Source organism: Doryrhamphus excisus, linkage group LG12 (assembly GCF_037039965.1).
Source record: "Doryrhamphus excisus strain RoL-2023G ecotype Guam linkage group LG12, RoL_Dexc_Guam_v1.1, whole genome shotgun sequence".
In the NCBI taxonomy this organism is placed as follows: Eukaryota; Metazoa; Chordata; class Actinopteri; order Syngnathiformes; family Syngnathidae; genus Doryrhamphus; species Doryrhamphus excisus.
In genome coordinates, this window is record NC_136368.1 from 2467847 (window position 1) to 2485206 (window position 17360).

The 17360-nt window shown below is 43.1% G+C and overlaps 1 protein-coding gene across 2 annotated transcripts; it reads left to right on the forward strand.

Moving 5' to 3' along the window:
- Nucleotides 1-3972: 3972 nt before the first annotated feature.
- On the forward strand, nt 3973-16815 carry stk39 (serine threonine kinase 39). Of its 2 annotated transcripts, XM_078795036.1 has the most exons (19): nt 3973-4277; nt 6746-6858; nt 6986-7094; nt 7425-7557; nt 8612-8667; nt 8942-9051; nt 9230-9331; nt 9530-9663; nt 9757-9805; nt 10289-10354; nt 11338-11460; nt 11779-11808; nt 12603-12659; nt 13056-13117; nt 13976-14028; nt 14134-14202; nt 14301-14365; nt 14623-14712; nt 16555-16815. In XM_078795036.1, the coding sequence occupies exons 1-18, from the start codon at nt 4172-4174 to the stop codon at nt 14695-14697; spliced, it is 1512 nt and encodes a 503-aa protein (XP_078651162.1). In that variant the 5' UTR covers nt 3973-4171; the 3' UTR covers nt 14698-14712; nt 16555-16815. The 2 variants fall into 2 exon arrangements, with proteins under 2 accessions (XP_078651162.1, XP_057937919.1); XM_058081936.2 differs by lacking the exon at nt 16555-16815 and having other exon boundaries at nt 3974-4277; nt 14623-15155.
- The last annotated feature ends 545 nt before the right edge of the window (nt 16816-17360 follow it).

A 17360-nucleotide genomic window follows, 5' to 3' on the forward strand; every position in this document is an offset into this window, starting at 1 on the left:
CTTTGCTGTTATTTTTTAATTCTTATTGTAACTTGGTAAACCACACCATCTACCGGCTAATGTATGTAATTACATCTACCTCTGAGTGTTTTATATGATATTCTATTTGTATTTATTATATCTATTTGTTATATTTATTGTTGGAGCGTTAAGTATATGTTATACATAAATGAAGCAATAAATGAGGCAACCACAGTACTGTTTTGAAAAATCGGCCTTCCGTTTACCGATGACGTCACACCCACTTCAAGCTAGGTGGCGCTCATGCACACTAAAAGTCTACAGACGAGCGAAGAAGAATCCAAGATGGACGCCCCCACAACAATGCAAAAATCTCTGTATGCTAGCTTTGATTACCGAACAAATATGAAACCCACGTCAAGAAACGAAAGGTATTGGGTTTCTGTGTGTATTATACGTTTGTGTTTGTTGCCTGTTTTACGGGGTACATAGTTGAGACAGCAATTTCATTTATCACTCGTTTCCTAGCATTTAAAGTGAATGACTTACTGGAATTCATCAGTTCACGTTTCGTCTGTCGGATGCAAACTACAACGTTGAATCTAATAAAGTGGTTACGATTGGAGTGTTTTAAATTCCTGCAATAGAAGTCAACCTTCTGTTGAGTGCACAATGTATTTTTCAAACCAATACCAATAAGTGTATGCTTCTCAAGACGGATAACCTATCTATAATCTTTAAAATGTACTTTTGTGATTTGAAACAACTTGGCTTGTTGTATCAGTCATTTTTCTTTTCATTGTATAAAATGTGGAGCATTTGGTACGAGCACCTGAAGTCTTCCTAGGAACGTGAATGTTTACTTCCAAGTGAGGTCAGGGTAAGCTGCCAGGCTCTTCATGTCACAGGCAGAAGAAACAAGAAGCACTTGATTTGCTAACCCCACAGTACGGGTAAATGTCACCTCATTGGGTCGTTATCTGTATCATAATTCCCTCATATCGGCCCGAAAATTATGGTGCACCCCTAACTTATAGCATTGGGATGTTTCTGCGCGTTTGAACCAACAGGACAACGATCCCAAACATATCGCTCAGTTAGTGCAACATTGATACCGGACCCTGAATCCAATGGAGAACTTGCAGTGAGAAAGAAGACCAGACTGATGGGGAAGAAACCATCCAGGCCAGACTTGGCTTGAGGCTTTCACCAAGGATGGGGCCACCATCACACACAGGGGACGTAGAAGTTTGGGGTTGGGGACACTGTATACAGGGGTGTCCAGTCTTTTCCTAGCGAGCACTGCGATTAAAGGACAAGTTTATAGTTTTCATGTTTTAAAGCAACACATGTACATACAGTGAAGAAAATAAGTATTTGAACACCCTGCTATTTTGCTATTTCTCCCACTTAGAAATCATGGAGGGGTCTGAAATTTTCATCGTAGGTGCATGTCCACTGTGAGAGAGATAAACTAAAAAGAAAAATCCAGAAATCACAATGCATGATTTTTTAACAATTTATTTGTGTGATACAGCTGCTAATAAGTATTTGAACACCTGTGTATCATCTAGAATTCTGACCCTGAAAGACCTGTTAGTCTGCCCATTAGAAGTCCACCTGCACTCCATGTATCATCCTGAATCAGATGCACCTGTTTGAGGTCGTTAGCTGCATAAAGACACCTGTCCACCCCATACAATCAGTAAGACTTTAACTTGTAACATGGCGAAGACCAAAGAGCTGTCCAAAGATACCAGAGACAAAATTGTACACCTCCACAAGGCTGGAAAGGGCTACGGAGCAATTACCAAGCAGCTTGGTGAAAAAAGGTCCACTGTTGGAGCTATCATTAGAAAATGGAAGAAGCTAAACATGACGGTCAATCTCAATCGGAGTGGAGCCCCATGCAAGATATCACCTCGTGGGGTCTCAATGATTCTAAGAAAGGTGAGGAATCAGCCCAGAACTACACGACAGGACTTGGTCAATGACCTGAAAAGAGCTGGGACCACCGTTTCCAAGGTTACTGTAGGTAATACACTAAGACGTCATGATGTGAAATCATGCATGGCACGAAAGGTTCCCCTGCTTAAACCAGCACATGTCAAGGCCCGTCTTAAGTTTGCATATGACCATTTGGATGATACAGAGGAGTCATGGGAGAAAGTTTTATGGTCAGATGAGACCAAAATAGAACTTTTTGGTCATAATTCCAATAAGCGTGTTTGGAGGAAGAAGAATGAAGAGTACAATCCGAAGAACACCATCCCTACTGTGAAGCATGGGGGTGGTAGCATCATGCTTTGGGGGTGTTTTTCTGCACATGGGACAGGACGAGTGCACTGCATTAAAGAGAGGATGACTGGGGCCGTGTATTGTGAGATTTTGGGGAACAACCTCCTTCCCTCTGTCAGAGCATTGAAGATGGGTCGTGGCTGGGTCTTCCAACACGACAACGACCCGAAGCACACAGCCAGGAAAACCAAGGAGTGGCTCCGTAAGAAGCATATCAAGGTTCTAGCATGGCCCAGCCAGTCTCCAGACCTGAACCCAATCGAAAATCTTTGGAGGGAGCTCAAACTCCGTGTTTCTCAGCGACAGCCCAGAAACCTGACTGATCTAGAGAAGATCTGTGTGGAGGAGTGGGCCAAGATCCCTCCTGCAGTGTGTGCAAACCTGGTGAAAAACTACAGGAAACCTTTGACCTCTGTAATAGCAAACAAAGGCTACTGTACCAAATATTAACATTCATTTTCTCAGGTGTTCAAATACTTATTAGCAGCTGTATCACACAAATAAATTGTTAAAAAATCATGCATTGTGATTTCTGGATTTTTCTTTTTAGTTTATCTCTCTCACAGTGGACATGCACCTACGATGAAAATTTCAGACCCCTCCATGATTTCTAAGTGGGAGAAATAGCAAAATAGCAGGGTGTTCAAATACTTATTTTCTTCACTGTATATACAGGCACACCAACAAAGGATACCTGTATGTCACGGGTGGGGGAACTTTTTGGCCTGCGGGCGACATTGAGTTAACGATTGGCTGGGGGACCAGACTGTATATTTGGTACACACACACACACACACACACACACACACACTAGTTTGACCTTATAATTCCATCATTTGTCTCATAGTGTCATTCAATATGTGATTGTGTCCCTTTCCCAGGAGCACTTTAAACATTAGACCACATACAATAACTACATTGAATTTTACAGGTTTATTTCCACTGAGTAAGATGGCCAGAATGTACATGAATAAAGGATGTGTCATATACAATATGAACTATGAACAATAAAGCATTTATTGTTCAAGAACATGAGAAGGTCCCTCCTTTTTACTTCCCAGAGAGTGCAATGGGCAGGTTAAGATGTATGTTGTGTATTTGTCGACTTGTGTTTGTTTGGCACCATGGCTGAGGTAGTTGTCTGGATGGCTGCATGTGACTTAAAGTGACTTAAACCTTCAAAAGGTTGTCTCGGATTGACTGACTCTGACTACATGCAAGTCATGTTGCCAGCTGGTATGTTCAAAGTACTTGGAGGTGTATTGTTACCATGAACTTTTTCTCCGCTACAGGGATTCTATTTTTGTTGCTGTTTTTTAGTTTTACAGACCATCTTGTCATGTTTTTCATAACATTGACTTTATTCACATAATATATTGACTTGGATTTTGTAATTACAATATTTTCCAAACTCACTTTAGCATAGTACTATGTACTAACAAAGTACTAAGAACTATGAATTTATACTCATAAAACATTTAAACAATATTTTTATTGTGACTATTATGTCTTTATTTTAATATTTCGTAAAATTACTCCCCCCCTGTTCCTTTATTGTTCAGTCCGAGGCCCTTGGTGGAATAAGTAAGGACACCCCACACTGAAAAAGCTGCCAAGTAACAGTGCAAAATGTCCCCCATCTATGCTGTTTGTTAAAAGGAAGCGAGTATGCGAGAAAGCCAGCTATCTGGCAACATGACAGGGCGCTTTGTGTGTATGTGGCCGCTAGCCTGACTGCCGCTTTTATTTTCCGGGTTGCTCTCCGCGCACGCGGCAGTTGCTCGGCTGCCAGCTGACACTCGCGCCGAGGAGAGGAGGTCGAAGCCGACTCTCCGTGTCTGTCCCTCGGTGCGTCAGCCAGAGGACGGCTAACCGGCTCAGCATCACCGCCACCACAAGCACCATCATCATCATGGCGGACCAAGGCGAAGCCCCAGTTCCCGTCCAGTCGCCGCAACCCTCGCCGACAACCAGCTGGCCAATTAGCAGGGAGTCGTACGAGCTACAGGAAGTCATCGGTTAGTACACGGAGATGTCATGGAGGCATTGTACACACTAGTATACTATTATCCGCTTACTCCTGGCCGGCAAATGGAAGGCCCACCGGCTTTTTTTCTCCACGTGAATTGGCCACTGCGGATGTTAAGTCATTTGCTAGCTACCTGGCTGACATCGCACGTGTGACTCTTGACCAAGCGGATTTTACCGAAATCCGGTCTGTACTTGAACGTGTCACGTTGCCTTCATGGCCTTTCTAATTGCTGTATGTAGTTGACAAAGATGGGATATTTTATGAGAGATGGCTAAATAACGTTGCGGATGCTGCATGTTAAATGTCAACAAATACGTAAAGCCTAAACACTTCTGCTTCAAACATGACTATGACAGGCAGGAGAATAAAATCAATGAACGTTAACTGCAAATGATTAGAATTAGTCTAATTTGCATTATTGGCAATGCTGATTGGTAATTGTAGACTTTCAGGGAGACAGCCAGCAAAAACCGTGAAAGCAAACATCGGAATGAATGACTATTGCTATTACTACAACAACACATCATCAGTAAAGTAAGCCAGCTCATGTTCCTGTTAGTGGGTGAACAATGCTTGGGCAATTCTGCTTCATAATGATCGGAAGAGCCGACATCGAAGGGCCAAAAAAGCCGATCATACATGTGGTAACTTTTCCTGACCCCTCCTGCTTGAAACCACAGCACCCACTGCTCGTTGAGAAGAGCCATGTGTGCTTTCATGTCTGGATTTGTTGTTTATTTCTTAAACTAACATTTTGCTTCGGAACAAAGTGATTTTTCTTGGGTCTGATGGCCTGTTAGGGCTTCCTTCGCCATCCTTAATGTGCTATCCCGGTGAGATACTTTGGACGTTGCAACCTTTACTCTCTGAAGAAGGACAGGTAGGTTCCACACATCAGATACCATTGCTTTGGCTTTGGCCCTCCTGTGTGGGGTCTCGGGAAGGAAGCGGGCGGGGACCATGACTGCAGGCTACAGGCTGCAGTAGTAGGGGCCGGGGTGGTGGTCTGCATATCATCCCATATATCATCCCTTATATCATACCGTATATCACGTGATTTTTCATGGGAATTGGCCAATTTTGATCAAGTGTCAGCATTTTTTTTCACTTCAGTTTTTATTTCTTCTCATTTCTTCTCATGCTTATGACTCTATTCCACAAATTTCTAGAATGTATTCTCATAACATAAGTAATGTCTTTCTTTAATATTCCGCCTCTATGCTGCTAAAGTGACTTCTATTATAATACAATTGACTTTCTTCTCTTAATATTTAGAATTAATAAAAAATAAAAAACAGCTGCGGGCTAATAAAGACCCCCAAGTCGTGCTTTGGACACCTCTGTATTAGAGCCCCCTCTCGACAGCAATGCAAACTAAGACGCACTGGTAAACGTATATTTATGTGACACATTATGATCCTATTTGAATTATTTCTGCAACGTAACAGAAGTGATACAATTCGTAGAGAAAGCAAAACAAAGGCACACATGGAAATTGTCTGAAATTTCTTGGCATTCACCCTCACTGATGAGCTGTCACTTCTTATCTTTTAGATAAGAAACACACAAATACACAGCTGTCCACTGCGTCTCTGGGACGCCCACTACACACACACACACACACACACACACACACACACACACACAGTCACAGGCGTGCACCCCCGTTCTCACAATCAGCTGCTAACCACTGTGATCTTGTGTGTTCTCAGCTTCTGCTTATCTGTCACTCACAGTTGACAGGCCATGTGTCAAAATGTCCCCCTTCAACGTAGCCTGATTTTAAACCAACCACCGTTACTCGGGAACAAATATCCAGCTCAAGTGGAAAAAAACCTAGCGCGAGGTGCAGAGAACGCCCAATCATGGTGTTTGTCGTATGTTTCAAGCGTGCAGGAACAAAACAAGCCAGAAACACGATAGGTCGGGTGAAAACGAGCACAAAGGTCACCTTTCCCCATCCAGATGTGGGACAGTGTTGGAGTAACGCTGTTATTGATTCCCACTAACAGCTCATGTAATCCATGAGTATTTCAGATACACACGTACGACATCTGGTGCTCAAGACTGAAATACAACCAATAACCGATCTACTTTTAAGTGTAGTTTGTGCCGACTGGATGTGACCAAGTGTACCCATTGATTAGTCCTAATCAAATATGACATGACCACTACCACATCACCAGGAGAACCAGAGTATAGAGGGGAGGGAACCACCTGCTGTGGCCCAGCAAGGTGCACTGTATTCAGGCACACACTCTGAGCAGCCGGCAAACCTTTTGCAGTGCTGGCATTTCAGGTGGCTCGTAAGGTTTTTTGTGTGCTGGACGGGGTTTTTCCCGCTAAGTCTTTTTAGAAAATGTTATCTGCTGAGTTAGCGCTGTTTGCGGGAGTAAAGGAGTAGAACACCGGGTTCAATGACGGCCACTAATTGGGGGGCGTTTTGGCTTGCAGGCAGCGGGGCCACGGCGGTGGTACAGGCGGCTCTTTGCACCCCCAGACAGGAGCGCGTGGCCATCAAAAGGATCAACCTGGAAAAATGCCAAACCAGCATGGACGAGTTATTGGTGAGGAGCGTAAATAAGGGTTAGCTTTGCCCACGATTCACAGTGATTCTTCATGTGGAAAGCCTGGATGCAAAAGTGTTGCTAATACTAATATATACATGAAGTGTCTTTTTTTTCTGCCCCACAGAAAGAAATTCAAGCCATGAGCCAATGCAACCATCCCAATGTCGTCACCTACTACACCTCCTTTGTTGTGAAGGATGAGCTGTGGTTGGTCATGAAGCTTCTGAGCGGAGGTGAGCTCCACTTGCCATGCGGCGCTCAACACTCGCTCAGTGTGTTTCTGTATTTCTATATTTATTATAGCGTGTGCTGCTGACCTCTTGGCCAGGTCACCTTTGCTAATGAGATCTTGATCTCTGTGGGTTTTATCTGCTAGGGCCCTATAATTTCCATGTTAACGGAATTGCGGATAAAAATGGAATTTACGGTCCATTTTCATGTGACAGAAAAAGAATGAAATGCTGTCATCGCGAGGAGAAGATACTTTGTATCAGGTCCCCAGCAAACGACTCAAACAACAACAATGGAGACATTTTAAAGACATAAGTTTTTGTTTGTTGTAGGCTCCATGCTGGATGTTATCAAGCACACAAGCAAAGAAGAGGACGGGAATCTGGACGAGCCAATCATTGCCACCATCCTAAAGGAAGTCCTGGAGGGCCTGGACTACCTGCACAGGAATGGACAGATTCACCGGTAACATATTTCACTCTTTGTTGTGTCCCGAGTGGCCTCCTTTACTACCTATGGATAACGACTTGTACTCACTCATTCAATATCCGCCATTTTTCAAAAGATTTTCATTCCATTTTAGAACATTTGGACTGATCTTTCATGGTTAGTCACCATTTTTACTATATGAAAGAACGACAGGACAAGATTGTAATATATTTGTATGTATTAACAACACCAAATGCCTGTTTATCTCACCCTCCTTTCTTAATAGTAGCACATAACCATGTTATTGTGAGCGATGGGGGGTTGCGTTCAAAGACACCACGTCCGATAAGTTGAGGTCATGTTTTGACTTTTGTATTTTCTGGGATTACGAAGCACACTAAAATGCAGTAAATTGTACTTCTGCAGTAGGATTACTGTCCAAGGGGAGTGATAAAAATAAGCACTTATTGTTTTTCATGCTCGATTTAGACCGCAACACATACATGCATCACAAAGACATTGTTGGGACTGTCCCTGAATGCACCTTGCAGTTGTCTAGTGACGATGAGGAAGTGTGTAGTATAACTAATAATATAATATAATATAACTAATAATAACTATGTACAAGTAGAACATGATGAACCATCATGATGCACTTCTGCCACTGAGTGGCCGTTCCTATGCCATTCATTTGCTCTCACGTCTTATCCATTGGTGAGGAGTTGCATCATCACCTCCTTTAAATCCTCTGGTGTTGGGATGGGGTGTTGGGGTTTATTAATACGTATAACTACGTCAAGTTTTACAGGTCTTAAATGACCCTCAATGTCCTTGTTTTATGTTGACTGCCTGTCTTGGAAGAGGATGGTCAGTGGCTTACGTTTTGACTAAATACCCTTTTAAAAATGTATGTCACTGTCTTTATTGATCTGCCTTTGTGCAGCTGTGACGTTAACTTCCTGGATATCAAGGTCACCGGGAACTAGGCTTGACCTTTCCACAGCCCCTCAGGGAATCTGGCTGTGGACGGAAGAATCAATGGTGCGGCCGCTTGATGTTGTTTGACTGCTTTGTGTTTTGTTGCTTGCAGGGACGTCAAAGCTGGAAATATTCTACTGGGAGAAGATGGGTCTGTGCAAATAGCAGGTGTGTTGAACAGCAAACTTTGGCATTTACCTGTCTACTCCTGTACTTGATACACTTAAGGATATTTTATATATTTTATAGATCTATAATATTCTATTCTCAACAGCAAAACTGGAAAAACCAGCAACAATCTGACAAAATATGAACAGAAAAAAAATAAATAAATAAAAATGTTGCTATATTATGAGAGGTAACAACATTTTACTAACTATATTAAAGAAATAAATATTAAAGAAAGATGTTCTTTTTCATGGCATGAATCACTTTTTTTCAGATTTTGGCGTGAGCTCATTCCTGGCCACAGGGGGCGATATGACGAGAAACAAAGTTCGAAAGACCTTTGTGGGGACGCCCTGCTGGATGGCACCGGAAGTGATGGAGCAGGTGAGTCCTGGTTGCTGCTGGTGGTACTGCAGCCAAGAGCCAGACGTCTGACACAGCTGACTCACCCAGTGAAGCTTTCAGGGAGTCCGGCTGATTTGGGTCTGAACCTGGAGAAGTAAAAATCAACTTAGGTGGTTTCTCCAACCTTCTCTCCCATGCCCCACCCCCATCCCCACAGGTTCGAGGTTATGATTTCAAAGCCGACATTTGGAGTTTCGGAATCACGGCCATAGAACTAGCTACAGGGTCTGCACCCTATCATCGCTACCCCCCCATGAAGGTGGGTGTTGGTCAGTTACCATTGTGTTTGTGGAAACGTGACGTTTGCTAACCAGGAACAAAAAGTCATCTGAGGAAGTAGCTCTGTTGGCTTCACAGGACAGTTCCCTTGAAACAAAAAAAAGCGTTTCCTGCTGTGGAGTTTTTTTTCATCCCTTTTTGCTGTGGCACATGACAGCCTTCTGTCACCCATCTTCAGGTCTTAATGTTGACGCTGCAGAACGATCCGCCCACCCTGGAGACCAGTGTGGAGGACAAGGAGATGCTGAGGAAGTACGGCAAGTCGTTCAGGAAGCTCATATCTTTGTGCCTTCAGAAGGAACCTGCCAAAAGGTGACTTTCACCTTCTGTTCATCAAGCCATGGAGGTCATGGAATAAGAAGCTGCCACAGCCGGCTTTCTAAACATTGTCTTTCTTTTTGACAGGCCCACAGCTGCGGAGCTTTTGAAAAGTAAATTCTTCCAAAAAGCTAAGGTATTTATTTCCCCCTCAACCTTTAATGTCCATCTTGGTTTATGTCTATTGGTATACCCGTGGATACATGCCACATGTTAATAATCTAATGTAATGCATGGATTACTTCCATTTGCAATATGGCTACTTCCCTTCCCTGAAAGTTAAAGTCTCGTCTCGTCTGGTTCCTGTAGACACCAATCTTGTGTCTTGTCTCTTCTCCTGACCTGAGCGTATCGTGACACCCTCAGTTATTGGCGCTTGCATCAACAGTTTTTCTTGCCACATCATTTTCATGTTTCCTATTTCTGCTATTGCGTTTCTTTAAGTTGGCGGGGGTGGGGCGGAAGGTTGGCAGGGCTGCCATTGATTTGTAGCTTTATTTGATTCCTGCATAGCGCTATATTGTAACATATTAAAGCATCTTTTTCTTTTTCATCTACTTTGTGTTTTGAGTACATTCCAGTCCTAGCTGATGAATGAATGCTGTTTCTTTTCACACAGAACAGAGAATATCTGGTTGAAAAGCTTTTGTGTCGTGCACCAAAGATATCCCAGAGAGCAAAGAAGGTATGTTGACACTGACACCTCCCTGTAAAAGAACTCTTATTGACTAAACAGCAGACATGGCGTGAAAGCCGTGGGATTGAGTGGAGTACCTTCGTCACAAAGTTGCATTTACAGTCAACATGAGCGATGCTCTCCGCCTTTCTGCAACACCTCAGACACTTTATGCACAAACCGTTTAGTCGATGGAGTGGAAAATACGGGCTGCTGTCGCAAAGAGTCACTAACGTGCGCTGTCTACATACGTACGTCAAAGATGAAATGGTAACGCTGAGCAGCAACAGCAAGAAAGCCTCAGCTTGCCTGCTTGCTTCTTCCCTCATCACTGTCTGCGGGAAAAGGTGTATTATTCAGGCACAGCCCCGCTTCGTGTTGGCAAGGTCAATTCTCTCAGTGCAAGGATGGAAATTCACTGACATGCTTACCAGCGTGGATGACGTCGGGATATCAATACTCTCGTGACGGCTTAGCAAAATGTTCATGCAAGTATTGGCAGTGCCTCAAACACCGGCAAGCATCTTCTGTTTTGCATATGGATTTATTTATGGGTTGCAGAAATACATATGGGAAGCATGAAATACATGACACAAAATGGTTCATATGTTTGTTGTCGCAATGGCGTATGAAGGATCCATATGCTGCCATACACTAGAATGGGCTACCCAAGGCCCGGGGGTTTTGGCACGATGTCCAAGTATAATTTAGAAAAGAAAGAAAACTAAAAAAAAATGGAAAAATCAGCGGTAATTTTCAAGTTACAAAAATTTAAATTTCGGTGAAATGTACAAGTTTTGCTTGAGAGCTATCTGTTCTGTAATCTGCCTTTTAATGAGCCAGTGTGGCAAATGGTTCTATTCCTTCCGAGATGGTTGTGATAATAAAAATGATCATGTATAGGCAGAGCGCATCGTTTGAGCACAAAGACATGCTGATTAAGTCATGACCGGCTTCTGAAATTTCCTTTTGCTGTCCCGGTCCTGGTGCAGGTGAGGCGGGTTCCAGGCTCCAGCGGCCACCTGCACAAGACTGAGGACGGAGACTGGGAGTGGAGCGACGACGAGCTGGACGAGGGCAGTGAGGAAGGCCGGGCGGCGGTGAACCGGGGCAGGGTAAGCCTCCCTCCCTATTTCCTTCCGGTACTTGTGGACTCTAATATGGTTATGTAAATAGCACTCTGCATTAAAAATGATACAATCCAACAACAATGATCAACAATATTGTTTGGCTTTTGCTACAAACCTTGTGAGTGAAGTCCCTGGTCCAATAGAAGATAACAGTGGAAAACGTGGGTGTTCAAATACTTGAAGGGTAGTGTGTGTGCTGGTTTTTACGATGTAAGAAAGTGTTTGCATTTTATTAGGTTGCCTGCATTTAGAAGTTGCTTTTCAAGTCTGCACTGTTTTTGCTTCTTTTCTTTGTACTTGTAGTCACGGCGGGTCAAGGAGGAGACCCAAGATGTGAGTTGGCTTTCTCTTTCATGCCTTTACCAAGCCTGGAATTCACCATGTCCACACCAACAGCGATATTTTCAAAAACACAGTTTTTGTCCAAAATAATCTCCATCTGCATGGTGGCAATTTCTATTTATACTGTTTTATTATTTTAACACATCAGAAGCGTCATTTCTGTCGACACTCCACAACAAACATGGCCGGTAACGGTATAAATAGCCTCAATGCAGCACAAGGCAGGGATATACTGGCAAACAGGGAAGCTTTTAATGTGCAACTGAAGCTGTAATCACAATGTCATAACATTCTCACGCCATTCTTCCAAAATAACCATATGCTTGTCAAAGTATCCCCCAGCCAGAAGTCCAATCGGGTCTTGTTTTAGTTTTTTTTTTTAGTCGTTTTAGTTTTAGAGAACAAAACGGCAGCAACAGCAGCATCCTCCAAAGCCCACAATGGAACCTTTCTTCAACATTGTTAAGCAAAAGTAGGCTTGTGCTTACTTTTAGACACACAAAAAAGCATCTTAGTATGCGGAAAAGCAACAACGTAATGTTTGCCATTGTCATCTGTCGGAAACAAGACAAAAGCTCCGTCCTCGCTGTCCGACACCAGAGTTGTTCAAAGTCCTCACCCAAAAGCTGACTTCTAAGGGCAGTCTAAAACACTTAAAAAATCAATATTGGTATGGACATGGCCTAACGAGCATATGGCTGCCTCCATTGTTGTCAATCATGTCAATCTTGACTGCCACCCGGCATGCACAGTAAATAACGTGTTCACATTTATGCCTCTCTCAGGATGAGGAGAATGTCAACAATGTTCCTCTTGATGGATTATCCATCCAGCACCCCCAGGTGAGGAAAAGAAGCACACACATTGAATTTCTCACTATGTGTGTGCTCGCGGCCCCCCGCCTCCACCCACCGAGACAGACTGTATGACTGACAAAGGAGCTCCCTCCCCTTTATACTCTGGTTCTCCTGATAGTAGTGATGTGGTAGTAATAGTGTCATGATATTTGATTGGACAAATCAACAGGTACACTTGGTCACATCCTAGTTTGTTCCAGTCCTTCCCTCCAGGTGTACACAAACTACACTTACACTTACTTGCTTGAAAATAGTGTTGTGGAGGAATGTTCTATGAGTCAAGTTTAAAATGCGTGACAATGCAGATATTCTGCACATAATGTAGAGTACATCACCTGATTGTCCCAGTGCAAACTCAATATGACACACCTTGTCCTGCAGGTGGAGCCCTTTGGGAATCGTTCATACTGTCAAGGTGCTGTGAACATGGTGCTGCGACTACGGTGAGACATACAAGTTTCTCGTACTCATCTGGTTTGCATTTCGCATCACAATCACCTCATCGTGTGTGTGTATCGCCACACACACGCAGAAGAACACAGCTGTCTATATTTGACCTGAGATGGTGTTTTTATCTAGATGTACCAGTCCTCACCTGATTAAACAGGCTCTGCTTATGTTCTATGCTAACCTCTTCTTTTGTACTTGCACCATCAGGACACAAACATAGCCTGGCGGGGTGTAAAAAGGCTCATTTTACTGCTGTCAGAATATGAAAATGTTAAATGTTTATATGGAATCAAAAGGTGTTTCATAACACAACATGCACTACAACTAGAGCTGCAACTAACGATGATTTTAGTAGGAGATTCCTCCCTCCATTATTTTTTTATTAATTATATCAGTTGCATGTTCTCCCCATGCATGCGTGGGTTTTCTCCGGGTACTCTGGTTTCCTCCCACATTCCAAAAATATGTTAGCTTCATTGGCCACTTCAAATTGTCCATAGGTCTGAATGTGGGTTGGAATGGCCGTTTGTCTATATGTGCCCTGTGATTGGCTGGCCACCAGTCCGGGGTGTACCCCGCCTCTCGCCCGAAGACAGCTGGGATAGGCTCCAGCATACCTCAGGATTTATTTTTGCACAACAAAAAACTCAATAATGACCTGGTTTTATTTACAGCAGTAGTTTACACTATAAGGCCACACATTTCTTTGATGATGTGAAAAAATGAAGGGTGACAAACATGCAAAATCATAAATGAGGAAGGACAAACACCACTGCATGTGGTATGCTATTTACAACACGCTAGCACGCTAGTTGTGAAGTGGACATTCAGTGTGTTTTCTCTACCTGAAGGAACTCCAAAAAGGAGCTGAATGATATCCGCTTTGAATTCACTCCAGGACGAGGTAATACTCATGGATGTATATAAATACTCCAATGGATGTATTGTTATCTTACTGCGTGTGTACAGTGTAATGAAATTGTACTTTTCATTGGTATTGCCTTTCAAGACACGGCTGATGGCGTTTCCCAAGAGCTATTCTCAGCTGGTCTGGTCAACGGGCATGATGTTGTCACTGGTATGTCATCCCCCCCCCCCTTCCCCCCCAGTTATGTACTCTGCTTGGGAATAATTCAGGCATGACATCCTTGTGTTCTCTTGTGTCTCTTATTCCAGTGGCTGCTCACCTTCAGAAGATTGTAGACGACCCAACTACCTACAAAGTATTGACCTTCAAGCTGGTGAGTGTGCAGATGGTTGGCGCCTCCAACCGTCATCATGCCTGTCAGAGTGATTGGAAGAGATACATAGTCACAAATAATTTTGTGCCGGGTATCGGAAACTCTACGATACGAGTATCAAATTCATGTCAGTATCGCCGTATAAGTAACTTCCTGCTTAGAATTGAGATGGCAGGGTGACTTTCATAACAAACACTATGGTTGTGTTGCGGACGTACGACTCCATGGATCTTTACCCACACCCCCCGCCCACGCAGGTGTCCGGCTGTGACGACACGGAGCTCCCTGACGAGGTGAAGCTGATCGGCTTTGCACAGCTGAGCGTCAGCTGATATCGCCTCAACTAGGTGAGATGGGCACCACTTCCTGCTGGCATCCTCCCTTCAACCACACCCTCCCTCCCTCCCTCACCCGCCCTGGGGACTCCGCCTCCTCTTCCTCCCTGCGGCCTTCCGCCCAGCCCCCCACCCGGGATCAGGATGCTGCCCAGGAAGCCCCACATGCACTCAGGACGTGACAGAGGGTGGTTCAGATGTAGCACTGGATCTGCTATTTATTTAGTTTGTACATCAAAGTACCTCCTTGTTCCACCAAGCTCTTGATTATTTATTGAAAAAAAACATCTGCTTTGACCGCCATTCCATCAACTCTCCATGCGGCATCTTTCTCTGCTAAGCACATTTTACAAAGAACTGGATGAATGTTGGTCGAACAAAAGAAAAGACAAAGATTGTATTGGACAAAGGAGTATTGGGGTCACACGGGCGAGACAAAGAGGAAATCATATCATTTTATTCTCTCAGTAAATTTTGGTGGTATATTTTTCTTATGTTACAACTTATTATCATACAATTATTACTTCTACTATTACCAGATTTATATTTCATCGTTCATCATTAAATAGGTGCTCTGTCTTATTGCAATTCATTGAATATTATTCAGTGGCTTAAAATGACAACCTGTGTGTTTCTATATTGTGTAATGTATATAATATACAGTAATAAAGTATAGCTCGTAATAAATGCATTACAACATTATTGTTGTAATATTACATATTCTTAAATTAGCGGTCTTGTAATGTTACAAGAAATATCCGTTGTAAACATTTTATGTCATGTGATATTTAGGGGTGGGCCAATAATTACCAGGACGATATAAGGGAATTATGTCATGTCAATAAATCCAATGACATTAAATATAGCTCAGACAACCGATCATTTAAAAAAAGATGACCTGCGCTGTGACCTCCGTGGCCTCACATCGGCTGCTCGGATCATGTGCCCGAATACAGTGCACCTTGCTAGGGCACAGCAGGAGGATACCTCCGCTCTGTCCTCTGGTTCTCCTGGTAGTAGTCATGAAAAAATATATTGTACAGAAATAAAGTGGTACTATTACATTAAAAGTTGTTTTATACAACTGAAGTCATAAGAATAAGAGTATCTTTTTTTCCCAATCACTAATTTTCTGCTTCTCAAGAAGCAGAATATTTACAGACTTTTTTTCAAATGTAGATGTGTCGTCTGTACACCTGGGGGTAAGAAGGACTGGAACGAATGAGGATCTGACCAAGTATACTGTTGATTAGTCCTAACCAAATATCATGGCATGACTAAAATACCACATGACTACTACCAGGAGAACCAGAGTATAGAGGTAAAGAGTCACCTGCTGTGGCCCAGAATGGTGCACTGTATTCAGACGCGCTACAAGCAGCCGGTGTGACGCCACAGAGTTAGAGAAGTAAGACTTCTTGCAGTATTAGAATGTAGTGTTGAGTGTACCCCAGTACTCCTTTGTGTTGGATCCAAAATGTCCAAATGCGTGAGGAAAAGCAAGACCTGGATGCTCCTGTGCTCAGACAGTTCAATGCTTGGAAACGCTCAAGGTGCCTTGTTCACGTTCCCGTGCCTAAGACAGTATTTCTTGTCAATGAGGGACACACACACACACACACACACACACAAAGAACAGAGTTGTGATCATCTTAGCATTTAGCACACATCACGTGGAGCAGGGAAAAGGTGGAAGCACCTTTGATATCTGCACCCAACAAGCACACGCCTTCACCCCCAAAGACAACTTCTATGCTTTCTTGCTTTTTTTTTTCTTATCACAAACATCTGCAAGCGCAGCTGTGATGATGCCATCATCTCCTCCTCCTCCTCTTCTTCTTGGTCTCTTTTCATTGCTCCAACCTGCTGCACAAGACTTTATACTCCAGACGAGAAACAAATCCTAAACGTGCTACTGCAACAATAAGGCCATCTATCATAAAGTCTCGTAGCGTAGCGTGGACGTGTTCGATAGCTTACCTAATAACCAAATTCTTCATTTTATGAAATGTATAATATATGTAACCATGTCTACATATTTCAGCCCAACCTGCCCCGCCCACCCCAACTTTGCTTTGTGACAAAGGAGCAGCACATTAAAGGATTATTGCTATGAACGAAGGTTGGAAATGTTGTCTTTTCTGTTCCATGTTGCTTCATTTCACTCTAGAGAATATATCAGTGGTGTCCAAAGTGAAAACTTGATAGATACGTGTACCCCTGTAAAATGAAAATTGGTGCCCAACACTGCAAATTACCCAATGCCCTGAGCAGGATGGAATTGATTTGAATCCTTGAGATGTGCTGCTGTTTGAATGTCCCTAAATTTTATATTAGAGCGCAATTGATAATATTTGATATCATGGCCAATAACCGGCCAATATATGAAGTAAAAGAATTGATTTACTCAGAAACGTATATCATTATTATTCTCAGTGGTGTGGAAGTGTTTGCCCCATCATCAAACATGTAAATATTAGTCTAGATGTGAAAGGTTCTATTGTTAAGAGAGAGGAAAAAATTCCAAACTCACAACATGGGAGTTGGACTCTGCCAGATGTTCCCAGTCGGCCCTCACAATGCAATTTGGGCCTGCCAGGTCTGACTGGCATTCTCCCCCATCATTGGAGACAACTCACCACTAGGTGGCGATGAGTTGG

Coding starts and splice junctions, on each gene's coding strand:
- stk39 (XM_078795036.1), top strand. CDS start 4,172: ATGGCGGACCAAGGCGAAGCCCCAGTTCCCGTCCAGTCGCCGCAACCC. Junction 8,668..8,941: donor TGGGTCTGTGCAAATAGCAG/GTGTGTTGAACA, acceptor ACTTTTTTTCAG/ATTTTGGCGTGAGCTCATTC. Junction 11,461..11,778: donor CGGCGGTGAACCGGGGCAGG/GTAAGCCTCCCT, acceptor TTGTACTTGTAG/TCACGGCGGGTCAAGGAGGA.